This window comes from Perognathus longimembris, chromosome 1, assembly GCF_023159225.1.
Source record: "Perognathus longimembris pacificus isolate PPM17 chromosome 1, ASM2315922v1, whole genome shotgun sequence".
NCBI classification, from domain to species: domain Eukaryota; kingdom Metazoa; phylum Chordata; class Mammalia; order Rodentia; family Heteromyidae; genus Perognathus; species Perognathus longimembris.
Window position 1 is genome coordinate 4,690,635 of NC_063161.1, and position 26,490 is coordinate 4,717,124.

Here is a 26,490-nt window from a genome sequence, read left to right on the forward strand (position 1 = left end):
CCTGCTCCCTGGTCCTGGGGCCCTGCCGTCCCTCCACCCCCCCCCACCCTGAGGCCTGCCCCCTGGACCTGGAGCCCTGTCCCCCCACCCCTCACCCTGAGGCCTGCCCCCTGGACCTGGGGCCCTGTCACCCCACCCCCCACCCTGAGGCCTGCCCCCTGGACCTGGGGCCCTGTCCCCCCACCCTGAGGCCCTGCTCCCTGGTCCTGGGGCCCTGCCGTCCCTCCACCCCCCCACCCTGAGGCCTGCCCCCTGGACCTGGAGCCCTGTCCCCCCACCCCTCACCCTGAGGCCTGCCCCCTGGACCTGGGGCCCTGTCACCCCACCCCCCACCCTGAGGCCTGCCCCCTGGACCTGGAGCCCTGTCCCCCCCACCCCCCACCCTGAGGCCCTGCTCCCTGGTCCTGGGGCCCTGCCATCCCTCCCCTCTGGCTCTCAGGTGCTACTGGGAGAGTCAAGACAGTTGACAGTCTTTTTGGAGGGGGTGGGGGGGGTTCTTCACGGGGCTTGAACTCAGGGCCCGGGCGCCGTCCCTTCGCCACTTTGAGCCCCAGCTGCACTGCTGGTTTTCTGGTGGTTGACTGGAGATGAGCTCCCAGCCACCATCCTCAGCCTCCTGAGTCACTAGGACAGGCGGGTGCCACCGGCGTGCACCCCGCCACAGATGGCGACTTGAAGACGGCTGCTCTGCGGGGGGCCGCTTGTAAACCTGGGCTGGGCAGAGCCCTTGAGGTGGTACCTGAGTTCAAGGCAGGAAGTGTTCTTGGTGCTGGGTACAGCAAGTGCAAGGGCCCTGTGGTAGGAATGAGCTTGTGGAAAACTTCCAGAAAGAGCGGAGAGAAAGCAGGCCATGGGTGGAGGGTAGGGGATAGGGCGGTGCCCAGGAAGGGCTCTGAGGGCCCACCCCACCTGCCCCCACTGCCGTCCCCCTCGCAGCGGTGGGTGGGGCTGGGACTCACACAGGGCGCAGGGTCAAGGTGGCCCCATGTGTGGAGACCCCCTGAGCGTCTGAGCCTCACCCACGTGCGCCAGGGCCTCCCTGGGCCAGGGGACGGGGTCGAAGTGAGCCTCTCAGAGCCGCGCGCTGCGCTCGCGCCGGGAGGCCTGCTGATTTCTGAGGATGGCCCTTCAGAGCCAGCCTGGGCACAGCCCCTGCGGCAACTAAACACAGAAGTGGCGCTGTGCTCGTGGTGAGTGCTCCTCCGGAGCACAGAGAGGCTCTGGGACAGCACCCGGGATTGGAGTTCTAGCCCCACAACCGGTTTAAAAAAGGGGTAGGGGGTGGTGGTGGTGGGTGGGAATGTGTCCTAGTGGTAGAGTGCTCGCCTAGCATGCAGGAAGCCCTGGGTTCGATTCCCCAGCACCACATAGATAGAAGACAGCCAGAAGTGGCGCTGCGGCTCAAGTGGCAGAGTGCTAGCCTTGAGCAAAAAGAAGCCAGGGACAGTGCTCAGGCCCTGAGTCCAAGGCCCAGGATGCCCCCCTAAAACGCTAACAATATAAGCATGCATGCAGGTACCGAGCCGAGGTCCCCCGGAGGTCCGCGGGCCAGGCCGGACGAGGACAAGCAGGTGTCCGCAGCCGCGCCAGCCGGTGCCATTTCCAGAGGTGGCCCGACCAGGATGGAATCACTGGGCTGCCCCGCAGGAGGGGGCGTGGCGTCCCGGGCCTACGAAGCCTAAGCCGGGAGCGCCTGGCCCGTCAGCCGAGCGAACTGAGCCGCAGGCTCCTAGATCTTCCTTTTTCCTTCAGCAAAGTGGGGGACGGGCAGATCGCAGCACCCAGGCATCCCGCAAAGTAGGCGGGTCACCTCGGGGGCAACCTTTACCCGCTCAAAAATTCGTCTCACATTAGCAGTGAGGATCCGGGCGTCACCCCGAATCGTTATTTTCCTTACTCATAAGTTTAAGGCATAAAGAGACGTCCCCGTGTCCCTCCGGGTGATGAGTCTCGTTTTCATTACGCTTATGGTGAGTGTCAAGTTGATCACGGAGCAAGTCCCGTCATCCTGACTGCTTCGTTGTATTTGCTGTTAGCGTTTCATGCGCTTTGCATTTCATTTGTTCGGGAGCAAGAGGATCTGTAGTCCACCGACCTTTCCTGTATGCAGATAAGCTCGCATCGCGAAGGCTCATGGGGAGTATCCCACCTCTTCCGGTGCTGGCCCGGTTTTCAGCTATCGCGAGAGTCGGTTGGCCGGGCGCCGGAAGCTGCTCCTCGCTCGGTGGCGGCCGAAGGGGCGGGCTGCGGGGCTGAGGGCGTTGGAGCTGCTTTCGGCTCGTTGGGTGGCGCAAGATGGCGGACATCTCCCTGGACGAGCTCATCCGGAAGCGCGGAGCGGCGACGAAGGGACGGTAAGAGGCCTCTTCTCCCTCCCGAGGAAGCGGGGCCCGGGCCCCACGGGGGCTCGGGAGGAGGAGGGAGCCGCCGCGGCGGCACGCGCGGGCCGTTTGCGCCGCCCCCTGCCCAGCCTCGCTCCTCATTGGCCGCGGCGGCGGGCCCCGGCGTCCGGCCGGCCGTCGGTCGGTTCCTCAGCCCGCGTCACGGGCGGGCGGGTGGGGGGGCGGGGAGCGGCGGGCCGGCGTCGGAGCTGCGGCCGCTCGGGCGGACTCCCACCCCGGTGCCCGGGAGCCGCCCCTGAGCGTCCACCGCCCAGGCCGGGCCGGCTCTGGACCGCCGTCCTCAGATCTCGGGGTGGGGGGTGGGGGTGGGGGGGTCCTTCCTTCCCCGTGGGGGCGGAAGAGCTGGGCCGACGCCAGAGTGGAGGAGCGCTCGTCGCCTTCCCCATTGCCTGGGAACACCGACGTAGCGGAGAGAGGGGACGAGATGACCCGCTCTCCTCGCCCCCCCCCCGCCCGGGTGTGCCCCAGCCAGGCCTCGGCCCCCCCGCCTCCCCTCCCCCCCGCCTCCCCTCCCCCCCGCCGTCCCGGTGCGGGCTCACCGGCACCGGCCCGCAGGACCTAGTTCCTCCACACGCTGTTTTAACGCGTTTTGACGATCGTGCCGCCCTGTTGGAGCTGGGGGCTCACCTGTAACCCCCCAACACTCAGCCGGGGAATCACAAGGTCGAAACTGACCTAGCCCCCCACCCCCCCAAAAAAAAGGCAGACAAAGTTCATCTGTAGCCAAGTGCTACTGTAGTAGAAATAGGAACCTTCTGGGGACTGGCTAGGTAAGGAAGTGGGGGTTCGGCAGCCATTCTGTCAGGGTACAGTTTCCCCACTTCTCTCTTCTTTTCCACAAGTTGCCAAAGTGCCATCAGGCCTAGGAAATTAATGGTGCTTCGAAAAGAGCCCGACGATGTTACACACACTGTTGAAGATCTCCCTCTCTTTCTCTCTCCCTTCCTGAACTCAGGGCCTGGGCGCTGCTATCTCAAGGCTAACACTTGACCACTTGAGCCACAGCACAACTTGTAGCGTTGCTTGTTTCTGTGGTATTGAGTTGAAACCAGGGCTGCATGCGTGCTAGGAAGGCACTCTACCGCTAAGCCACATCTCAGCCTCACTTACCTGTTTGTTGTTGTTTTTTGCCAGTCCTGGGGCGTGGACTCAGGGCCTGAGCACTGTCCCTGACTTCTTTTTGCTCAAGGCTAGCACTCTGCCACTGGAGCCACAGCGCCACCTCTGGCCGTTTTCTATATATGTGGTGCTGGGGAATCGAACCCGGGGCTTCAGGTATAGGAGGCAAGCACTCTTGCCACTAGGCCATATCCCCAGCCCACTTCTTAATATGTAAGAGTTTATATTCTCTGCTGGTGGCTTGTCATTTCACTCTTAGTGTCTTTAGTGTTGTTTTTATTGTTTTCTCTAAAGCAGTGATTCATAATTAATCTTAGCAATAGTTTGAATTAAGCTCTTTCTATATCTTTTTCCCTCGTGGATTAGGATCCACTTTCTATATTCCCCTCAAAGCCAAGAATCTTTGGACGTAATACCTGTCTAGACTCAGGTGTGGTAGCCAGTCTCCATCCACAGAAGTAGGAGTTGGTGAAGCATTCTCATAGGAGCCTCGGGTTCCATCTGGAATGAAGGGGTGTGCTCTGGTCCGGTGGGGGGCTTGTGCTCTCCCTGGCCAGCAGCACCTTTCCTCTGGGTGACAGCTGGGGAGTACATGGGGGGCCGTGGACCTCGCCGACTGAGGTAGGCCAGTGAGCGCACTCCTCAGAACCTCCCTCCCCTTCCTAACTGACTGGGGACAAAAGTGCAGAAATGTGCTGGGGAATGTCAGTAGCCCCACTGTGGGAGGTGAGGCTGCCGGCAGGAATGGGGGCAGGAATGGAGGCCCCCCCAGAGGGGTCCGGCTTTGTGAGGGAGCCCTCCGCAGTTCTTCTGCAGGAGGCTAACATAATTGACTCTGTTTTAGAGACCTACCCCTAGCAGGAGTGTTTATTTGAAAAATTCCTGATGACTAATGCCTGCCTTCTAACCAGTACCGCTGCCTGCTGGGATGAATAGCTGTCTTTTCATGCAGGAAAGAGGAGCTGTGGGTATAAAAAGCCTGAACACTAAAGCCCCTAAAGCTGATCATGAAAGAAATGGAAAGAACTGGTGTCACCAGGAGTGAACGCATCAAATTGAGAAGTAGCTCCTCACTCCCCCAGGAGCAGCTCCAGCATCGGGAACTGGCAGCTATCTCCCCCCCCCCCCAGTTGCCCCTCTGGTTGTGCTGTGAAAGGGCTGACAGGTGGCGTACAGGAATTAAACCAGGTAGGATTAATCTCACTGGTGACGCTGAGCTTACACCTACTTCCCAGAATGCAGCCGTGACTGTAGATGAAAATGCCAGCCGCCATCCTGATGGTCTTTCCCGCCAGACAAGCACTGTGGCCTGTCCCCAAGTGAGCCCACTGCATCCATGCTTATCACTAGCGAAGGTGCTCTTCCTGGGCGTGGCTGGTGTCCCAGATCTCCGCTGAGGACAGTACTCCCCCTTCCTTAGCTTTTTGGGGGAAGGAATGATGTAACAGTATATCAGAACTAGATACAGGATACTAATACATACAGGATAATTTTTATTCTTTAGGTTCTAATGTTTAGTTTTTGTGTGTGCCCAGGTACCTATTCATACTAGGACTTCAACTCAGAGCCTTCTTGCTTGGCTTCTTTGCTCATGGCTGTGGTCTACCACATAAGCAACCCTCCAGTCCTGTGTTTTGCTGATTACTTGGAGGTAGAGTGTCAAGGACTTCTGTGCTGGGGCTGGCTTTGAACGTCTGTCCTCAAATTCAGCTTCCTGAGTAGCTGGAATTACAGAAGCAAGCTACCTACCCCCTAATGTTTATCCTCTTCCTCCTCCCTCTCCTTCCCCTCCATGTCCATCTAGGGTCTTGAACTCAGGGCCTGAGGGCTGTCCGTGTGAGTTTATCTACTCAAGGCTAGCAGACTACCACTTGAATTACACCTCCACTTCTTTTTGCTTGTTAATTGGAGATAAGGGTCACATGGACTTTCCTGCTAAGGCAGCCTTTGAACTTGGATCCTCAGATCTCAGACTCTGGAGTGGCATGAGCCACCAACACCAGCTTTACCTTTTTATTTATTTAAATAAATAAAACCTGAGTGGGCTGGGAATATGGCCTGGTGGCAAGAGTGCTTGCCTCCTACACATGAAGCTCTCAGTTCGATTCCCCAGCACCACATATATGGAAAACGGCCAGAAGGGGCGCTGTGGCTCAGGTGGCAGAGTGCTAGCCTTGAGCAGGAAGAAGCCAGGGACAGTGCTCAGGCCCTGAGTCCAAGGCCCAGGACTGGCCAAAAAATAAAACCTGAGTAGCAAGGATTACAGTGGCTTTACCTTCTTTATCTTCTTTATAAAGCTTTTCATAACCCTTGGTGCTGCTTTCATAGCTGTAGCAAGCATTGTCTATCAACGATAGATAGACTAGACTCCCATGGAGTCTGAAAATTCTTCTCATACTTCGAATGGCCATTGCTAATTATCAGAGAAGAAAAACTGTTGAGGTATATAAATACTGTAAGGTTGTAAGGCTGCAGAAGTATTAACCAGAGCCGCCCCCCACCCCCACCTTCCTTTTTAAGGGTTTCTTCATACAGAGAGTCTCTGTTCATGGATATGAAATTTAAGAATGTCATTACTAGCTGGTGCTGGTGGCTCATACCTGTAATCCTAGCCACCCAGGAGGCTGAGATCTGAGGAACATGGTTTGAAGCCAGCCCATGCAGAAAAGTTTGAGACTTTTATCTCCACTTAACTAACTCAAAAACGGAAAGTGGTAGAACCGTGGCTGGGAATGTGGCTTAGTAGAGTACTTGCCTTGTATGCACGAAGCCCTGGGTTTGATTCCTCAGCACCACATACCCAGAAAAAGTCAGAGTGGTGCTCTGGCTCAAGAGGTAGAGTGCTGGCCTTGAGCAAATAGCAAAACAAAATAAACAGAAAAAGTGTCAGAGCTAGCCTTGAGCAAAATTGCTCAGGGATAGCACCCAGGCCCCGAATTCAAGCCCCACGGCCAACCCCCCCCCCCCCCCCAAAAAAAAAAAAGGAAAGGAAAGGAAATCATGATTATCTGAGGTTCTTGCTTGTAGGTGGTTAGCTTTCTTTCTTGTGCTGTGTAAGGGTTTTCCCAGGGACTTAGGCTTGCCAGGGCGGATGTCTTGCTGTGCCCCAGTACCTCTCTCTTTTTTTTCCCTTGACATTTACCTTTGGTTGGTGAAATTGGAAAACTGGACTTTTAGAAGCAAAGTTGTTGCTGTGGGGTCCTGAATGTCACCTCCTTTAGTTGTAAATATCGGGAACTCTTTAGTGGTAAGAGGAGGGAGAATTTGGATGTCAGAATTTAGAAAAGCCTTGGTAAACAGGTTTGGCTTGGGTGTGTCTAATTTGATTATGTGGTAGATGGCATTATCAGTGAAGTTCTACAGTTTTTTCTTTGTTTCATTTGTGATGTTCTGTCAGATTTGGAGAGCAGCTCCTTTCTTCCAGGGGTTCTGATGGACTGGTAGGTTCCGGGGTGTGTCTTCCCACTGTTTCTCTATCTAGGAGTCCTCCAGGTCAGCCATAGTTTACTTTCCCCGGAATGGAAAGCATGTGGGCTCTGGAGTCACCCCTAGCCTTAAGGTCCTGGGCCCTAGGATTCAGTCCTAGCCATGCCTCTAGCTCTGTGATTCTCTTCCTCCTGAATCAGGAGTCTCCCGCTAGGAGCCCCACAGGGTCCCTGGCACTCAGCAACCACTTAGCTCCAAATAGCACTTTGAGCCCTGATGCCTTGATGCTGGGTTGAAAGAGGTGAGGAGGTGCAGGGTAGGTCCCCGCTAGCTCAAGATTCTATGGGAGCTGCAGGCCGATAAAGAGATCATTGTGATGCAGCGTGACAAGTACCTTAATAGAAGCTTTGTGTGGTGAGCTCTGAACCTCCCAGGAGAGAGCCAGTGTCTGGGGATCTGGGTGGCAGAGAGGCTTTGCTGGTGTGGGAGGGGTGGAATGAGTGCTTTTGAGTTTGGGAAATGGAGAAGCCTGGACACCTCAGCTACCCACTTGAGTTGCACATACAAGGAAGTCAGAAGGCGTGGGCTGAGGTGAGCATTTCTACATTGTACCATTCTGGAATGCCCTTGGAGATGCTGTTCTTTCCAGACACTGCAGGCCACGTCTAAGCTTTCCCGCTGCCCGTGTTCGGTTGCTTGTGCTATGCCCACAGATTCTGTACTTTGCTCGTAGCGTCGGAATGTGGTGATTACTTGGGAATCTATTTGCACCCCCTCGATTTGCTGCACCCAGAGGCCCATACCTTACCATGTTCCTTTTGGAAATTTGATTGCCTGGCCCCAAGCCTGTGGGGCTTTGGGGAAGACCTCATTAGTGAGCATTTTTGTCTGGGTGATGTTTGTTAACAAAAATCCTTTTTCTCATTGTTATGACTTGGACTTCAGTGACAGCCCTGTTCTGAACCTATAGCCTGGTTGTCCTAAAGTTTGAACTGAGGACTTTGCACTAGCTAGGCAGGCATTTGATTGCGTGAGCTACTCCTCCAGTCCTTCTGCTCTTGTTATGCTTGAATATTTTTGTGTGTGTGTGCTGGTCCTGGGGCCTGAACAGTCCCTGAGCTTTTTCACTTGAGGCTAGTACTGTACCATATGAGCCACAGCTCCACTTCTGGCTTTTTTGGGTGTTTAATATAGTGGTAAGAGTCTCTGTCCTCCCAAGCTGGCTTTGAACTGTGATCTTCAGATCTCAGCCTCCTGAGTAGCTAAAAATTACAGGCATGAGCTACCTGAATACATCACTGAGTGTTTTTGTTTTGTCTGTTGTGGGCCTCTTTTTGCTCAAGGCTGGAGCTCTACCACTTGAACCACAGTGACACTAATGGTTTTTGAGTGGTTAATTGGAGATACGAGTCTTATGGGGACTTTTCTGCTCCAGCTGGCTTCGAACTACAGTCCTCAGATCTCAGCCTTCTGAGTAGTTAGGATTACAGACAGAAGCCACAAATAACGGCTTGTGAGTTATATTATTGTTGTTGTTTATTTTTGCCAGTCCTGGGCCGTGAACTCAGGACCTGAGCACTGTCCCTGGCTTCTTTTTGCTCAAGGCTAGCACTCTGCCACTTGAGCCACAGTGCCACTTCTGGCTGTTTTCTATATATGTGGTGCTGGGGAATCGAACCCAGGGCTTCATATATACGAGGCAAGCAAGCACTCTTGCCACTAGGCCATATTCCCCGCCCCTGTTTTGTTTTTTAATTTTTTTTTTGGTTGGTTGTGAGGCTTGAATGCAGGATTTGGGTGCTATCCCTGAGCTTTTGTGCTCAAGGTTAGTGCTGTACCTCTTTGAGCCACAGGCCTACTTCTAGTTTTCTGTTGGTTAATTGGAAATAGGAGTCTCACAGACTTTCCTGCCTGGGCTGCCTTGGAAATGTGATTCTCAGATCTCAGCCTCCTGAGGAGCTAGGATGACAGGCATGAGCTACTATGCTGGGGCAGGGTTTTGTGGTTCTGTTTTTAGTGATAAATTGGAGCTAAGAGTACGGTGGACTTTCCTGCCCTAACTAATCCTCAGATCTCAGCCTCCTGAGTAATTAGGATTACTGCTGTTTTTTGTTTTTTGTTTTTAGATGGGGCTTGACCTTTTGCCTGGCTAGCCAGGACCTCGCTCCTCCTATTTATGCTTCTTGCTGTAGCTGAGGTCACAGGCATCACATCCGGCTGTTTCCGCTGATGTGAAGTCTTTTAAACTTTTTTTTTTTTTGTCCCAGCTGGCGTCTCAGCCACTGTAACCAGATATTTTAGGAGAGGTTTGGGGTTTTTTCCCTTTGGTGGACCTTACATGTAAGAGAATGGGAACCTCTTTAAAAGCTAGTGGGAAAATATGCATGAGTCCAGAGCCTTCTTGCCTACCACAGGTCCCTTTGTGCATTTATAGGTTTTGGGTAGGTCCACTATTTTTTGGTTTTGCCAGACTTGGGCCTTGGACTCAGGGCCTGAGCACTGTCCCTGGCTTATTTTGTTCAAGACCAGCACTCTGCCACTTGAGCCACAGCGCCACTTCTGGCTCTTTCTTTTTTTTTTTTTTTAACTTTATTTATTTATTTTGCCAGTCCTGGGCCTTGGACTCAGGGCCTGAGCACTGTCCCTGGCTTCTTTTTGCTCAAGGCTAGCACTCTGCCACTTGAGTCACAGCGCCACTTCTGGCCTTTTCTATATATGTGGTACTCAGGAACCAAACCTAGGGCTTCATGTATACAAGGCAAGCACTCTTGCCACTAGGCCACATTCCCAGCCCGGGGTGGGTCCATTATTGCCCATGCCTTTGCAGGCCTTAGAGCACCGAGCCTGGGGTGGTCTGGGTGAGTGAGAGAGAGCAGCTTTTTGGCTTCCCAGAACCAGCTGTGTTCCAGGTGTTCCATGGATCTCCTTCCTACCAATGCAATGTGATATTCATTCACAGGCTCAGCACCAGACCGGGGGTTGGAGGCGTGCGCTCCCGCATTGGGATCCAGCAGAGTCTGCTTAGCCAGTCAACACGTACAGCCACTTTCCAGCAGAGATTTGATGCCCGACAGAAGATTGGCCTCTCAGATGCCCGCCTCAAGCTGGGTGTCAAAGATGCCCGGGAAAAGCTTTTGCAGAAAGATGCTCGGTTTCGGATCAAAGGGAAAGTACAGGATGCCAGAGAGATGCTTAACTCTCGCAAGCAGCAGAGCACAGTGCCACCGAAGCCCCGCCAGGTGGCCGATGCCCGGGAGACCATCAGCCTGAAGAGAAGGTCCCCTGCGGCCTTCACAAGCCCTCCCGTGGGGACAGTCACCCCTGCTCTGAAGCTCACCAAAACCATCCAGGTAGATTTGGGAGTCTGTGGAGCAGAGAGCAGTGTTTGGGCAAAAATGCACTTCTCCCAAGTGTCTGTCCAGCAGCTTGCTGCTCATGAAGGCTTTTTATGTACATTATAGCCAGTTAAACCGTGTGAGGAAGGAAAGGTAAAAACCGAAATGACTTCCCAGAGTGAGATAGTAGAGGGAAGAGAAAAGAAAGGATACAACCTGTTCAGCACTGCTTTCACTCCAGTCTCGGGGTTATGACACCAGTTTTGTAAAAGAAGAATGTAGGACATACTCATCTGGCATGACATAGCCAGTGGGTTGTGGGGACCTGGGGCACTTGATTGTGCAGGGCCCTGCCACAGCTGCCACCCAGTAGGGAAGGGACAGGGACAGAGGAGCAGCAAACCTTAGCCAAGTTCATCAGGCTTTGCATGCTCTTACCACATAGTATCATCAGTGATGTTGCTTTGGTGCTTGGAGGCAAGGCACTCTAGCTCCTTTTGCCAAAAACTCAGAGTGCATGCCATTATATTTCAAGCACAGTGATCTCCAACTCAGAGTGCATGCGTGTGACCACTGAGTATTTCTAGGTTCCACAGCAGAAGCCCATGGTACCACTTCATGCACATCCTGCTGGAATGAGGATCAACGTTGTCAATAACCACCAGGCCAAACAGGTAGAGTGAATGAATGAATGAACGAACAAATGCACGCACATGTTATTTTGAGTTGCACTTCTTTTTTTTTTTTTTGCCAGTCCTGGGGCTTGCACTCAGGGCCTGAGCACTGTCCCTGGCTTCTTTTTGCTCAAGGCTAGCACTCTACCACTTGAGCCACAGCGCTACTTCTGGCCATTTTCTGTATATGTGGTGCTGGGGAATCGAACCCAGGGCTTCATGAATATGAGGCGAGCTCTCTACCACTAGGCCATATCCCAGCCCATGAGTTGCTCTTCCTTTATGGCTAGGGATGTTGAGCACGCCTCACGTGTTTATTTGCTTGCTTCCCGCCCTCCCTCCTTCCTTCCCTTCTTCATCTCTTTAGTTCCTTTGCCCATTTATTGACTGGTTTGTTGGGGATTTTTTTTGTTGTGGTGTATTTTCTTGAGCTCCTTTTGTATATTTTGGATACATTGTTGGTAAAGATCTCCTAGTCTGTTGGCTGTCCTTCTAGTTTAGTAACTGTCCTTTGCAGTGCATAAACTTTATTTTGATGTATCCCATTTGTCAAGTCTCCTATTTGCTGTGTCCTTAAGACTTTCAAAAAGTTCCTGCTGAGGATCACAGTTTATTTTTATTTTTTGGCCAGTCCTGGGCCTTGGACTCAGGGCCTGAGCACCGTCCCTGGCTTCTTTTTGCTCAAGGCTAGAGCGCCACTTCTGGCCATTTCCTATATATGTGGTGCTGGGGAATTGAACCCAGGGCCTCATGTATACGAGACAAGCACTCTTGCCACTAGGCCATATCCCCAGCCCGAGGACCACAGTTTAAAGTGAGCCCTAGCAGGAAAGTCCATGAGACTTACCTACAATTAACCACCAAAAGGCCAGAAGAGGAGCTGTGACTAGTCTTGAGCAAAAGAGCTCAGGGACAGTGCCCAGCCTTGAATTCAAGCCTCAGGACCACCACCACCCCCCCCCCCCAAAAAAAAAGAAAGTTCCTGCGTGTGTTTATGCTTATAGGTTCTAATGTTTCTTGTACTCTATCTTGCAGTAGTTTCATAATTTCAAGTCTGGTGTTGGTCTTTGATCCACTTTGAGTTGATGCTGGTGCATGATGACAAGGGTTCAATTTTAGTTTTCAACATATGGGTGCCCAGTTTTCCCAACATCAATTATTGAAGAGGCTCTCTTTTTTCCAATGTGTATTTTTGGATCCCTTGTGTAATATCAGATAACTGTGAAATATATGGGTTTATTTCTGGGTCTTCTAGTCTGTTCCGTTGGTCTTTGGTCCAGTTTTTGTTTTTATATCCCTGTAGCAGAGTTTGAGGTCTGGAATTGTGATACCACCAGCTTTTTGGCCTAAAATTGCTTTGGCTATTTGAGGTCTTTTGTTGTTGCATATGAATTTTGGGGTTGTTTTCTTTGTCTCTGTGAAGAATGAAATTGGGATTTTTGTTTGTTTTGTTTTTGTTGCCAGTCCTGGGCCATAGACTCAGGGCCTGAGCACTGTCCCTGGCTCCTTTTTGCTCAAGGCTAGCACTCTACCACTTGAGCCACGGTGCCACTTCTGGCTTTTTTTTTTTTTTAATCTGTATATGTGGTGCTGAGGAATCGAACCCAGAGCTTCATGTATACGAGGCGAGCACTCTACCACTAGGCCATATTCCCAGCCCCTGAAATTGGGATTTTTTTTTTGGCCAGTCCTGGGCCTTGGACTCGGCCTGAGCACTGTCTCTGGCTTCTTCCCGCTCAAGGCTAGCACTCTGCCACTTGAGCCACAGTGCCGCTTCTGGCCGTTTTTCTGTATATGTGGTGCTGGGGAATCGAACCTAGGGCCTCATGTATCCGAGGCAGGCACTCTTGCCACTAGGCCATATCCCCAGCCCCTGAAATTGGGATTTTGGTAGCTATTTCCTTGAATTTGTAGATCACCTTTGCAGTATAGTCATTTTCACGATATCCATCAACGTGGGAGGTCTTTCTATTTCCTGATGTTGTCTTCAGATTTTTTTTTCCTTGTCCTGGGGCTTGGGACTCAGGACCCTGAGCTCTGTCCCTGGCTTCTTTTTGCTCAAGGCAATCACTCTACCACTTGAGCCCCAGCGCCACTTCTGGCCTTTACTATATCTATGTGGTTCTGAGGAATCGGACCCAGGGCTTTATGTATTTGAGGGCAAACATTCTACCATTAGGCCATATTCCCAGCCCCTGTACCTGAGCTTTTACAAAAGCTCGAGGTTAATGCTCTACCACTCTGCCACAGCTCCACTTCCTGACGTAATCTTTAGCTTTCTGATTTCTTGCTTTATTTCTTCAGTGACCCACCTGCTGTTCAGCAGTGTGTTATTCAGTCTCCATGTGTTTTGAATGTTTTCTGTAGTATCTTTGCTGTTGAGTTCCTCAGATCTCAGCGTGTGAGCCACCAGCACCTAGCTCCTCCTTACTGATTTTATGTGAAGTCTATTTTATAAAAATATGGAATGCTTCACAGATTTGTATGTCATCCTTGTGCAGAGGCTTTACTAATCTCTGCACCATTCCAGTTGTAGTGTGTGCTGCAGAAGTGAGAACTACTATAAACACTTTTGACACGTAAATAATCTGCTGGCTTTAGAATCTATTAAACATTTTGCCTATTATTTTTACTGTTAGAAATCCTTCTGCTGTGAACATTGTTAAGGCTAAATCTAAGGTTTGGACTTAATTTCTGTAGGCTACATACTTGATTGGCCTGGGCTTTCCAAACCAAAGAATGCAGTCATGTACTTTGTACAGCAATGTACACCGCACAGTATAGGTGTGTGGAGGGCTGTACCATGTAGGTTTGTACCGCTGTCATTGAGCCACACAGATGGGATGGACATTTTAGAGACTCTTCCTAGCTATCGCCTACTCACAAAAGGTGTTTCTGGCCCTGCCTCAGTATTCAGCAGGCTGAGGGAGGAAGATTAAGAGCTTTATACCAGCCAGAACTAGAGTGAGGCCCCAGTTCAGGGGAGGAGCAGGAAGAGGAGAGTCACTGTGGGGACTAAAGCCCCATTCTCCAATGCTGGCCCCTTGAGGCACCTCCACCCCAGAACCCCGCTCACACCAGCAGCCATTTTCCTATTGGGCTTGGTCTCAAAGTTGTGGGCCAAGGGCCTCCATGCTAGCTAGCTTGTGTGTGTGTCACTGGAAAAACAAACCAGGATCTCACAGTACTAGATGAGCACTGCTACTTAATCAATGCCAGCCCAGCTTCTCTTTCTTTATTTGCAGAATTTATACGACCTAGATGAAGAGGATGATGTTTTAGCACCCATTCCTGCTAAACAGATGAAGTTTTCAGCTTCGGGCAGTTTTCTTCCCCACACGGTATAGTGTTTTCCTTTCTCTTACCCTTACTGCGTGTATGGTCTCGTGAAGTGGATGGAAGGGTTGTGCAGAATAAGCCCTGTTCGTGATTCAGGACCTGAGATCTTTAGAGCTGGAACTAGCCAACTGTTGCCTATTTAGACTAAATGGGAACGAGGAAATAGCCAAAGAGGTCTTTGCATTCCTCACAGGGGGCACTAGCTGTCTTAACCTCTCCGGCTCTTCTCCATTCACATTTGTGTCTAAGTCGGCTCTTCTTTACCACCCTTGCTGATCGAGGAAACACCAAGGCAATAGCCAGCCCATTGATTTTGTAAATACTGAGACTTGGATGTCCAGGGATTTGCCGAGATCCCACAGGGAGTGAAGTTCAGAGCCAAAGTTCCCAGTGCTGTGCTTCAGGCACTTGGGGGGAAATGTGTGAGTATCCTGGCACATTTTGTATTGCAGCAGAGCAACGCAGACTGAGGACATTTTAAGCAGTGGAAGATCCTCAGCTCATGCTTCTGGAGACTGGGAAGTCCTAGATCAAGGGGCTGCTTGTGGCATGAGGGCTCTGTCCCTGAGCCTTGGTGGTCAAAAGGCGAGCCAGCGTGCATGTGCCAGCACAAGATGGAGGAATCAGCCCAACAGGGGACCACTACTGAGGCCACCCAGTCCTGAGAGAATGATCTTAGTCCTTTTATGGAGAGATTGTCCTGCTGAGCAAGTGTTGTTTTTTTTTGTTTGTTTGTTTTTTGGCCAGTCCTGGGCGTTGGACTCAGGGCCTGAGCACTGTCCCTGGCTTCTTTTTGCTCAAGGCTAGCACTCTACCACTTGAGCCACAGTGCCACTTCTGGCCGTTTTCTGTATATGTGGTGCTGGGGAATCAAACCCAGTGCCTCCTGTATACGAGGTGAGCTCTCTTGCCACTAGGCCATATCCCCAGCCCTGAGCAAGTGTTTTTAAAGGTCCTCGGGCTTAATACTGTTGTTATGAATATAAAGTTTTGAAGTTCATAGCAATGAGTAATCCTTCAGGAGGAATTCCAGGTACTTTTTCCTTGGTTGTCAGGTCCCCACCACCACCACCCCAAAACTGCTTACTCTGTTGATGTTCTAGCGTTTGAACCATACCTCCAGTCCCTAGTTTGTTTGTTTTTTCTTTTGTGACTGAACTTTCTGCTCTGGTCCCTCCACAGGGAGGACTACTGGATTCTCAGGGTTGCTATGCTAGCAAAACCCATGGGCCCCACTCAACACATGGGGCTGTGTCCAGGGAGGACTTGCGGGCTAGGGTGTTGTCCGGTGTGCTGCCGGAGGAGTGGGCACGGCACGTGACAGCAGCGAGGCTGTGGGCTGCCCGCCAGCTCCTTCTGGTGAGCAGCCCCCTCCGCCCCCTCCCGAGCCCAAACACTCTGCTCTGGTCACCACCTGAGTATGGGGCCAACCTCTGGCTTCCTAATTTAACTCTTCCAAGTGCTATATGAAGCGGACCACTTTGTTTCTTTACAAGAGAACCAGATGGCTCTCGTAAGTAGACCTGTGAGTCAGTTACATGGCTAACTCATTGAAAAAAAACACTTGGTTTATGGATAAGGAAGCAGGCAGAGAAGTGAAATAACTGCCTCTGACTAGTGGGTCTGGTTGTTGAGCTTCCAGGCCATTGTACTGGCTCGGGAGATGCAGGGTGGCTGGGACCTGGCGACCTGCCCCGCCCCGGCCCGGCCTCCCTGGCTGCTTCATTCCTTCTTCCTCTCTGGATCAGTGATTATTTATCAACCATCCTAAAGCAGCAAGAGTACCTCCTGCTTCAGTGTGAAGCCTGTTTTTCTTCAGTCACATCAGCACTGGGAATTTATGTTTCCAAGGGCCACCTCCCCAGTTTGGGGGGGTGGTGCGTGTGCACTCTGACAGTCGGGGAGCTGAGGTGGCTGGGATTGCACATGTGCCTCTGCTCGGCTACAGGAAACTGGTGTTCCCGCCACTGTCGGAGAAGCATCCTCAGGACTAAACCTGACCTCCCTGCGTGTTTCTGTTCATGTGTTTGTTTTGTCCGTTGTGGAGCTTGACTCCAGGCTGGGGGTTGTCCCTGAGCTCTTTTGCTCAAGGTTAGCACTCTACCTACTGCTTTGAGCCCCAGTGCCACTTCCGGTTTTCTGGTAGTTACTTGGGAGATGAGTCTCAGACTTTCTTGCCTCCTGAATAGCTAGTATTACAGGCGTGAGCCACCAGTGCCCCGCCGACGAGGTGCACATGTTGGAACGGTGTGGCCTTGTCGAGTTCCCAAGGGCTGTGTGGAAGCTTCCTGACCAGAGCTCCCAGCACTGCACAGAACGGCATCTCTGTGCCTGAGCCTCGTGCTCAGCCGCCCTCAACTTCCTGTCTTCCTCTGCAGGCTGGACTGAGCACCTCCAAGCTGTCCATGTCCAAGGCCCTCCCGCTCACCAAAGTGGTTCAGAATGATGCCTACACTGCCCCTGCTCTCCCCTCCATTCGAACCAAGGCCTTGACCAGCATGTCCCGTACACTGGTGAATAAGGAGGAGGCCCCCAAAGAGCTGCCATCTGCTGAGGTGAGCTGATAGGAGCACCTCCTAGACGAGTCAGCATGTATTGGGTGAGCAGAATGCTGTGTCCCCCCCATGGGTGATGCAGGTAGGTGGAGCCAGCCCTGCAGAGAAATCGCCATGTGTAGTGGGCAGAGGGCTTCCCTGAGGAGAGCTTCTGGGAGCCAGGAGGAAAGAACAGCTCGAGCCACGTGGGGAATCTGGGAGTACTTTAAGGAGAATGTACCATGTGAGCTGGTGGAGTCCAGAAGCAGGAGGAGCATTCCAGGCGTATTTGGGAAGTGAGAGTCTCCTCCTTTAAACACATGGTCCTGAGGTGCAGTGGGCACTGGGACCCCCAGGGCTCCGTTGTGTTGACTCTGTGTGGGTTTCCTCTGGGCTGTCCTGATTGCCTATGGAGTGTGGGGTGGCTGTACCCTGCCCTTGGACTCCTGGTAACACTCTTGTCTGTGTGGTAGGCTGTTCTCAGCCCCTTGGAAGGTACCAAGATGACTGTGAATAATCTGCACCCCCGAGTCACCGAAGAGGACATTGTTGTAAGTACTGGGGCTTACCGGAGTTTTCCTTCTCAAACTGCTTCTGTGGCACAGGGCTCGAAGACCACAGCCCATTGCTTTGCTGGAACTTAACAGGAAGGCATCACGGTTCAGCTAATAGCCAACAGGAACAAGTGTATGGGGTACAGTCTGGGGGAAACCAAGTGCAGACTTGCACACCGACGTGATGGATGACCAGGGAGGCCCAGGACTCAGTCCCTTAAGCATTGTCTGCCTGGTGTGTTCCAAGATTCACCAAGAATTTAGCAGAAGCTATTTTGTTTGGCTACTGTATCCATTCGGGCAGCAGAGTCCTCCAGAAATCCCAGGCCGGCTTGGTTGGCCCATGCGGGCCTGGCGGAGATGGTCTGTGAAGGCTGCCAGCACTGCGCTTTTTAAACAGGCCTAGACGAGGACAGCAATCAGGCCAGCTCTCTCCATTCTTTCCTGCCCAACCTCTGCACTCAGCCACTTGCCTGGCCCTCCTCTGGGGCACGGGATAGCTGTGTCCTAGTGACTCCTGAGTAGATCCTACACTACAGTTGGAGATTTTTCTGTGAGTCTTGAGACTTCTGCCTCCTTTGGAATGTACGTGTTGTTAGCCTTTCATCACTGTGACGCAATGCCTGGCATAAACAACTGAAGGGAGGAAAGTCTTATTTTGGCTCCTGGTTGAGAGGTTTCAGTCTGTGATCACTTGGGCCCATGACTGGGCCTGCAGTGCGGCCGAGCCTCGTAGTACCTGTGAGACAGACACAGCTTGCGCTACACCGCTCCACATCATCAAGATTAGCCATCAAAACATCACCAGTGTTAAGCATGGCTCAAGTGGAATAACATTTATCTAGCAAAGCACAGCCCTGGGTTTAGTTCCTAGCCCTACCTATATAATTTTATTTGCTTGCTTGTTGATGGTGCTGGTACTGGAGCTTAAACTCAGGACCTGGGCGCCATCTGCAGAGTTTTTTTGTCCAAGGCTGAGCCTTGCTCCATAGCTCCACTTCGGGCATTTAGGTGGTTAAAAGTCTCCCAGATTTCCTGCCCCAACTGGCTTTGAACCATGGTCTTCAGATCTCAGCCTCCTGAGTAGCTGGGATTATAGATGTGCGCCGTCAGCACCCAGCAAAAATTATTTTTTAATTCAAACAAAAAACTTAACACTAGGGGCCTTTTCCTAAGCCTTCTCTGTGCCCTCACAGTGAGTTTAAGGCAGCTATAGATGGAGAAGTGGCTCAGTGCTGATGGCCTCTGGGCTGGTCCCCCCGCTGGTCCCCACCTGCTGTTTCCTCTCTGGCCTCAGACTCCTTGCCAGTGGAACGAGGAGGAGGATGGAGTTGAGTTGATGATGACACATGCACAAAGCATGTCCACTTGGTTGAGCTCTCCAGAAACCCTGGAAGGGGAGGGGAGAGCTGCTCCCCAGGGCCAAGCCTTATTTTCGGAATAACAATCTTGAGAGAAGTTCAGAAATGTACAGGTGATCACACCACTGATAAGGTGACCAAGCCCGGCTCGTCTTTGGCTTGGTGACTGGCTAGCTGCCTCTCCTGAGCTAGGTGCTGTCCTAGTGTAGCGCCGAGTCCTACATCCTGGGAAAGCCAGAACTCTTGTCAACGCATTTCCAAGTAACCGTTGAACAACTCTCTCTTTGGCAAGCCTACACTCATTCTCACAACAGCTCTCCGAGGAATTCTAAATCTGCTGTCCTTGTCGAGGTGGTCACTGAGAACTTTCCAGTAACTTCATGGGAGCTCACAGATCCAGGAAGGCGTGTAGGCCCCGTCCTTCTCACAGTCAGCTGGTCTCATCTGATCCCAGATAAGCCTTTCCAGGCACTGGTAGCTCATTCCTGTAATCCTAGCTACTCAGGAGGCTGAAATCTGAAGATCTCAACTTTCCAACCTAGGCAGGAAAGTCTGTGAGAGTCCTAATCTCCAAGTAGTAAAAAGCCAAAAGTGGACTTGTGGCTCAAGTGGTGATAGAGCCTAGCCTAGAGCAAAAAAAGCTCAATTACAGCTCCCAGGCTCTGAGTTCAAGCCCTAGATTTCCGTGCATTGGCATACACACATACACCAGAAAGAGACCTTGAGCACAGTGCACATTCACCTGTGGTGTGGCTACCGTGGCACCCGGGGAGTATGCACATACAGGAAGAAGTTGGGAATTCTCTCCAACTCCCTCTTGTTCTTTGCAGGAGCTTTTCTGTGTGTGCGGAGCTCTTAAACGAGCTAGACTGGTGCATCCTGGGGTAGCAGAGGTGGTCTTTGTCAAGAAGGATGACGCCATTACAGCATATAAAAAGTACAACAACCGGTGTCTGGATGGTAAGTTGGGAAGAAAGCTATCACCATACTCCTAGTTCAGCTTCTGTGTGTTGAGGCAAGCAGATGTCTGGAGCAAGCTTTCCTATGAGATGGGTGGGTGGGAAGACATCCTGAGTAGTCCGCCTGGGGTCTCCTGCACACCAGCATCACACCAGCATCGGGCGGGGTGTGTAGTCTCACAATACGGAGCTGTAAACTCTTGCTGGACAGAACTGCAAGTCCAGTGAAAAATGAGATGCTGCCACGCCACCACTCCAGAGCCAGCTCTAAGGATCACAGTTCAAAGTCAGGCTGGGCACAAAAGTCTGTGAGAATCTTACCTCCCGTTAATCACCAAAAAGCTGTAAGGGGACCTGGGCTCAAGTGGTAGAACACTAGGCCTTGAGCCTAAGTTAAGGGATGCTAGGCACTGATGGCTCTGGTCTTACAATCCCTGCTACTCAGGAGGCTGAGATCTGAGGGTCATGGTTCGGAGCCAGCCTGGGCAGGAAAGTTTGTGAGACTCTAATATCTACAGTTAACCACCAGAAAACCAGAAATGGAGCTGTGGCTCAAAGCGGCAGAGCTCTAGCTTTAAGCAGAAAATCTCAGGGACAGTGCCCAGACCCCAAGTTCAAACCCCATGATCACCACCACCAACAAAAAAGCTGAGGGGTGGCACCTAGGCCCTGAGTTCAAGACCTAGGGCCAGCAGGAAAGGGAAAAAAGCGAGACACTATTTCTACATAGATGATTTTCCCAAGGCTTTTGCCAGGGAAGCCAAGAGCCATGGCCAGCTGCTCCAGATGTTGTCCTGCTTGCCTCCAGGGTACAGGTTCTTCAGAGGCCTGGAGCTTTGTTAAATGTTAAGCTCTGCAAGGGTGAGTAAACTGCTCACTTGGTTCATCCTGGTGGCCGTAGGGAGGGGCTCTTAGCTGCCACACTCTGTTCCCTTCCCACTCACTGGTTCTCAGTGTTGCTATTTACTGCTTTGTCTGTTCTTTTATTTCCAACCTTTTTTCTTCTTGCACCTCTGAAGTTGAAGAGCACATCTGTCGGCAGCCGATGCAGGCACCCCCTTCAGCTCACTGCAGTAAAGACACAGGGAGGACTTGGCTTGTTGGTGTATGAAAAATGTGTACTGTGTTGTGACCTTAGTGTGCAGTTGCATTATGTCTACAAACATCTGTACCCTAGCCATCCATCCTGTGAGTCTGAAGCGAGTCGTCTTTTGCTGGCGAGGGCCTTGCCTCCAGCTTGGCTGTCTGCTGACAGGGAGCTGGTGGTTGAGGCCCGCCGTGGCCAGACCCCAGCTGCTTGCCCCTGCCTCTCACGGACCATCGTCCTGAATGTGCTGGGACGATGGCATGCACCACAGCAGACACCTTTCAGAACTGGAATCAAAGGTCAGGCATAGTGGTTCTTGCCTGTAGTTCAGCACTCAGGAGGCTGAAGGAGGTTTACCAATGCCGGACCAACCCAGCTACATAGCAAGGCTGTGTCTCAAAAAATAAAAATTGACGGGCTGAGGAATAGGAAACGTGCTTGCCGAGCAGTATCCCCAATCCTAAAGAATCACTTGAGCCAGTCTTCTGTGTTAGCAAGGAAGTTTTCGTCGTGTGGGCGCCTCAACAGAACTCATTGAGCCTTCTCCAGGAGCAGACTCCTCGAGAGCCCTCAGTCCTGGAATGGGACTGCGCCAAGCAGTCGTCTCCTAACTCCAGTTCTTCTCTTTTTCCAGTTATGTTCTCCAGACCTCTGATAACATTGATTATTTTGACATGACTCCTCCCATGATACAACGGGGGGCAGGGGACACGGGATGGAAGTAGCCCCAAACCTTTGGGCGTGCTGGGCACCTTGATGCTGAACTACACACACCCTCAGCCAAATACAAAGGTTCTTAATGGCATCCAGAATAACGAGCTCTTGCCAGGTTTTCCATTTTAGTTGCCCAGTTCCATCAGAAGAGTCACTGTTGAGATGCAGCAATAATAGTCTTATGAAATGTATTTTTACATAATAAGAATTGGAAGTCACAATTACCCCTTGATTCTGCAGAATGCCTGTTAAATTGGAAAGGATTAAGTGGGTCTCATTGTTATCTCCAGCAGAACCGCCGGTGCCTGAAGCATTGCTAATGAACTGTGATACTTTGTAAGAAATAGCCTAAGATATTCAAAACCATGATATAAACATATGTTGTCATCAGGCTTTGTTTTTTCACTTACAGAGTAGAGGCAGAATAAAAGATTCTTCTTCCTCCTCTTCCCTCCTTCCTCCTTTCTTCCTCCCTCCTCCTCCTCTTCTTTTTTGGCAGTACTGTCATTTGAACTCCAGGCCTTGCATTCACACTGCTTTCTCGCTCGGCTGGCAGTCTCCCACCTGAGCTTGTCTCTAGCTTCGTCTTTTTAGAAGTGGGGGGTAGCAAGCTTTTCCACCCAGACTGGCCCTTCATGGGCAAGGAGAAATGTGAACATATATATATACCTTTGAATCCTTACTTGGCATAATTTCATAGTGAAAACATTTTCCTTTCTTACCTGCTTCACCAATAGTTGTGGGTGGTTTCTCACTGAACTGTCCGCTTCTCATTTCCCCAGTTAACTCTTCGCGCATGTGCCTTTGCTTCGGGGGGCTCGCTACTGAGGTTCCCTCACACCCTGCACCCTGGGACTTTATTTGTGTAGTGCTGGCATAATGAAACCCTAGAAGCTGGCTATTTTGTAAAGAAAGGGGGTTTGTGTAGTTGACCGTTGCGGGGGTTCAGGGCTGTGGCCCTGGCATCATCACTTTGGCTAGGTGGGGACTAGTTACTGAGCCAGTCTGTGTGCCCATCTCCTAATATGCCACTCACTAAGGTAACAAGCTTTGCACAAGGGAAAATTCAGCTTGGTTCACAAGACAGTGGTGGGGATGGCAGGGCGAGTCTGAAGTCTGCCTTCCCGGGCTGGGTTTAGCAGCGTTGCTGGCTCAGGAGTGAGGGTGAGGTAGGGTGGAGCTCACCCGCGCCTGAGACCTGGGGAAAGCTGACGTGCTCGGTGGTCTGGTCTGGGCGGTAAAGCAGCAGGGCTTGCCATAGGACGTCACAGCCTCTGTGACGTCATCCACCAGACACTTTCAGGCCCGGGAGAAGGCTTGTGTTTCACCTGGTTTGAGATCCTCCAAGTTCCCGAAAAACAACTGAAGCACTTGTTTCCCATGGTGGCCCAGACCTTGCGTCGACTGCATAGCAGAAGTGATGGCTCCTCCCAGTGGTGGGAGGACAGGCTCCCCAGGGAGCGGGCAGGCGGGTCCCCCCAGGTGCCAGCGCCAGCTCTCATGCTGGGTGGCGAAGGCGGAGGAGTGGAGTTCCCATAGAGCCTCCTTCTTTTGGTTTTCAGGGCAACCGATGAAGTGCAACCTTCACATGAACGGCCACGTCATCACCTCTGAGCAGCCCATCCTGCTGTGAGTCCTGGTGCCGGGATCCTGGGGGGGAGGGCATGGTGGTCTCTCTACTCTGACGGGCAAATGACCGGCACCCCCCTTTCCTCCGTCCTTAGTCCCTCTCCTGTGAGGGTGGCCAATGGGCAGCCTGGAGTGTTAGGTTGGAACCAAAGGGTTCCCCAGGAGTTGGCCTCCTCCTGGGCCTTGCAGTTTAGAGCAGCTGAGCGGGGTGCTTGCCACACCCCATTTTCTCAATAGGGCAGATAGTCGGAGGAGGGGGAGAGTGGAATGAGGGATTGGGGGGTGCGGGCCTGCTTGGAGATTTGGGGGTTAGGGAGTGGGGTTTTATACCATTCTCTTTTTTGACCTGGTTAAGTCTGGGGACTCGCTGAGCTAGGCAGTCTTAATTCAAGGACGTGGCAGTGCCCTAGTGTGTGCTCACAGCCCGAGAGGGGCCTGCAGCTTCTGCCCCGTCTGCCTGTGCCCTGTCTGGCTGTGCCCCGTGCTTCGCCCCGGGCAAGGCAGGGTCCTCCCCCTCTCAGGGTGGCTCCCCTAGACTGGCCAACCGAAACGCGTCTGTGTCCCCACAGGCGGCTGAGCGACAGCCCTGCAGTGAAGAAGGAGAGCGAGCTGCCCCGGAGGGTGGCCCCGGCCGCCGCCGCCAGCCCCGCTGCCGAGGTGGACCCCGACACCATCCTGAAAGCGCTCTTCAAGTCCTCGGGGGCCTCGGTGACCACGCAGCCCACAGAATTCAAAATCAAACTTTGAGCAGGGCAGAAGCAGGGCGTGCGAGGGTGGCTCTGTCTCCCAAGGCGGAGCGCGCGACCCAGGGGCCCTCGGACTGCAGCCCTGAACGTGGGGAGGGCGCCCCCACTGGACGGGGCCTGCCTTTCCGTGTCCTCCTACCTGTGCTCTGCTGTACATTCACGTTTCTGTAGTTCATTTCTCCTCCCCTGCACCTCTTCACCAAGGTAGGCCCGAGTGTGTCGGCGGGAGCCCCCCCTTCCTTACCTCCGCCCAAGCGGATTTCTTCTCCAGCAACGGTGCGCTGAGTTCTCTGGGGGCGTCCCCGTGGCCCGGTGGGAAGCGTCCTTCCAAACGGGATGGGGCCGTTTGGGCCGAGGGGCTGCCTTCCCTCCTGCTTTCCAAGTTCTTGATGCAGGCGGAGAGGGAGGCCTTGGCGAAGCGGTGGGCGTGGGCTCAGCTTGGCAGTGGTCCGCTCGCCCCCCTGGTCCGTGGAGCGGCCTGGGCAGGAATCCGTTCCCAGGCCTGGCTGCTGGTCTGCAGGGGGCGTTGGGCAAGGGCAGGATGGGCTGCGGCTCTCAGAGAAGTGCACCACCAGCAGCTCGTGCGTGGGGAGCTGCGCGCTCAGGCATCGCAGAGTGAGTCCCCACAGCCATGTTTTCCTGTTCCTAGAGCTGCGCTCAATGCCCAGCCCAGCCCTCCAGCCTCCTGGGGGTCGTGCTGGGCCCTCCAGGCCTGCCTGCCGTGGTGGTCATCACCATCTAGTTTAGATGCAGGTGCCGGGGTGCTCGGGCTGGGACTTGGGTAGGCTCTTGTCCCCCTCCTGCAGCACGGGGCCTGCTGAGTTGCTGGGATGGAAGGTGGTGTCTTGCTTCTGGCTCTTTCTGGCCTTGGTCAGCCACAAACACCAGCCAGGGATGCCAGACGCATGTGCTTTTCTGCCTTGGCGATGGGGAGATGGGCCCTCGGTGAGCACAGCTCTCCCAGGCGGCTGGCTCACCCGCCAAACCCCAGGAGGCCCTGCTCCTGGTGGCCTTCCGCACACGGGGCACCACCAGGCCCGCGCAGCTGGGGGCCGGGCTGGGGGTCACTCCCACATCACCTGTGCAGCCCGGGAAGCACCGTGAGCCTCGGGAGACTTCCCTGAGGCTACTTAGCTGAGGGAAGAGGATGCAGAAGCCCAGCCTTGCCCGAGGTTGCCCGGCCCAGCAGGGAAGGAAGATCAAGATGGAGTGTGAGCCAGCGTCCGTGGCGCAGCTCGGGCGCAGGCGCTCTGCTGTCTGCTCCTTCCAAGCGGGCTGCGCTTCTCTCTCCCCGTCAGGGTCAAACGTTCCTTTCTAGCAGCTGGAAGACATTCCTCCTTCCCACACACGCCCTTCCTGGGCCAGGAGCGCCCCAGAAGGCACTAGGCTCTCACTTGTTGGTTCTGGGAACAATCGGGGCGCTGCTGGGCTTTGTTGAGAGTAGGGGTGCCAGGTGACTTGCCCGTGTGGCTCCTTCCCAAGCCGGGATGCGCTCTGCAGCCTCCTGGCCTTGTAGGGACTTGGCCTCCCCTGCTCCATGAAATGTCTTTGTGGGGAACAGGAGAGGGTGGTGGGCAGCGCTGCGGCCTCCACCCCCACTCCCCTGCCATGTCCAGTGTTGAGGAGAGAGAGGGCATCAAGATTCAGAGTCGACTGTATCGCTTTCCACTTCTGAATAAATGTTTGTTATTCCTACTGTGGAGGTGTCATTCCTTCAGAGATGGTGCTCGGTGGCTGTAGTGGGACCTGGGAAGTGCTGGCCGCGGGCGGACTCCAGTGCCTCACAGGCCCGAGTGCTCTTCCACACAGCTTAAGGACTTTGAAGAAACTGCTCACGAGTATAATTTACCCCTTAGGGCAATAGAAATAGGACATCGGAGAAATTAGTTATTATTGGTTATTTTATATTAAGAGTAGATAGCGCTTGGTGTCAGTGGCTCACGCCTATAATCCTAGCTACTCAGGAGGTTGAGATCTGAGGATCACAGCTTGAAGCCAGCCTGGACAAGAAAAGTTCAGTAAACTCAGAAAAGGCTGGAAGTGGCACTGTGGCTCTAGTAGTAGAATAAGCACAGAGAAGATCAGGGACAGAGCTCAGGCCCTGAGTTCAAGCCCCAGGACTGGCAAAAAAGTATGAACAATCTAGAGGCAGAATTAGTGGTAGAGTGCTTAACCTAGCTAGCATGCACAAAGCCCTGGGTTCAATTCCTCAGCACTACATAAACAGAAAAAGCCAGAAGTGGCGCTGTGGCTCAAGTGGTAGGGGGCTAGCCTTGAGCACAGAGATGTTCAAGGACGAGGCCCAGGGCCTGAGTTCCAGCTCCAGGACTGGCAAAAATTAAACAGGAATTGAAAGTACTTATCCCTATACCTCTTAATACAGCCTTCCTGCCTCCCAGCTGTTCTGTAGCTGGGGTTACCGGTGTGCCACCACATTTGTTCTTTGAAATACGGACTTGCTGACTTTTTGCCTAGCTTACTCTCTACCATGGTTCTCCTACTTCTGCCTCTTGAGTAGCTAGGATTACAGGTATGAGTGAGTCACCAATGCCCAGCTGTGCATTAATTTTAACTTTGCTCCAATACGTAATACCAGTGCATGGGTTGAACC

At 52.8% G+C, this 26,490-nt stretch overlaps 1 protein-coding gene and 2 non-coding genes across 5 annotated transcripts; 1 reads left to right on the forward strand and 2 right to left on the reverse strand.

The window, feature by feature from the left end:
* Positions 1-1,764: 1,764 nt before the first annotated feature.
* On the reverse strand, positions 1,765-1,914 carry LOC125341911. Its single transcript, XR_007209105.1, has one exon. It is a non-coding gene; the product is annotated as a U12 minor spliceosomal RNA (small nuclear RNA).
* A 267-nt stretch (positions 1,915-2,181) lies between these two features.
* Poldip3 (DNA polymerase delta interacting protein 3) lies at positions 2,182-25,575 on the forward strand. Of its 3 annotated transcripts, none has more exons than XM_048354351.1 (10): positions 2,182-2,354; positions 9,907-10,297; positions 10,870-10,956; positions 14,202-14,297; positions 16,674-16,850; positions 17,303-17,380; positions 19,575-19,704; positions 23,067-23,133; positions 23,703-23,911; positions 23,947-25,575. In XM_048354351.1, exons 1-9 carry the CDS (start codon positions 2,296-2,298, stop codon positions 23,878-23,880), a joined length of 1,263 nt encoding a protein of 420 aa, XP_048210308.1. In that variant the 5' UTR covers positions 2,182-2,295; the 3' UTR covers positions 23,881-23,911; positions 23,947-25,575. The 3 variants fall into 3 exon arrangements, with proteins under 3 accessions (XP_048210308.1, XP_048210288.1, XP_048210298.1); XM_048354341.1 differs by lacking the exon at positions 2,182-2,354 and adding an exon at positions 7,192-7,538 and having other exon boundaries at positions 23,703-23,908; positions 23,944-25,575; XM_048354331.1 differs by lacking the exon at positions 2,182-2,354 and adding an exon at positions 7,191-7,538 and having other exon boundaries at positions 23,703-25,575.
* Positions 13,413-13,514, reverse strand: LOC125341305. The gene has a single exon (XR_007208954.1). It is a non-coding gene; the product is annotated as a U6 spliceosomal RNA (small nuclear RNA).
* Positions 25,576-26,490: the final 915 nt, after the last annotated feature.

Bases quoted from the DNA above. Each gene is read 5' to 3' on its own strand.
- Poldip3 (XM_048354331.1), top strand. From the start codon at position 7,444: ATGAGTGCTTTTGAGTTTGGGAAATGGAGAAGCCTGGACACCTCAGCT. The intron at 10,957-14,201 runs GTAGAGTGAATG...CTTTATTTGCAG, and splicing joins ATAACCACCAGGCCAAACAG to AATTTATACGACCTAGATGA. The intron at 17,381-19,574 runs GTAAGTACTGGG...TGTTCTTTGCAG, and splicing joins TCACCGAAGAGGACATTGTT to GAGCTTTTCTGTGTGTGCGG.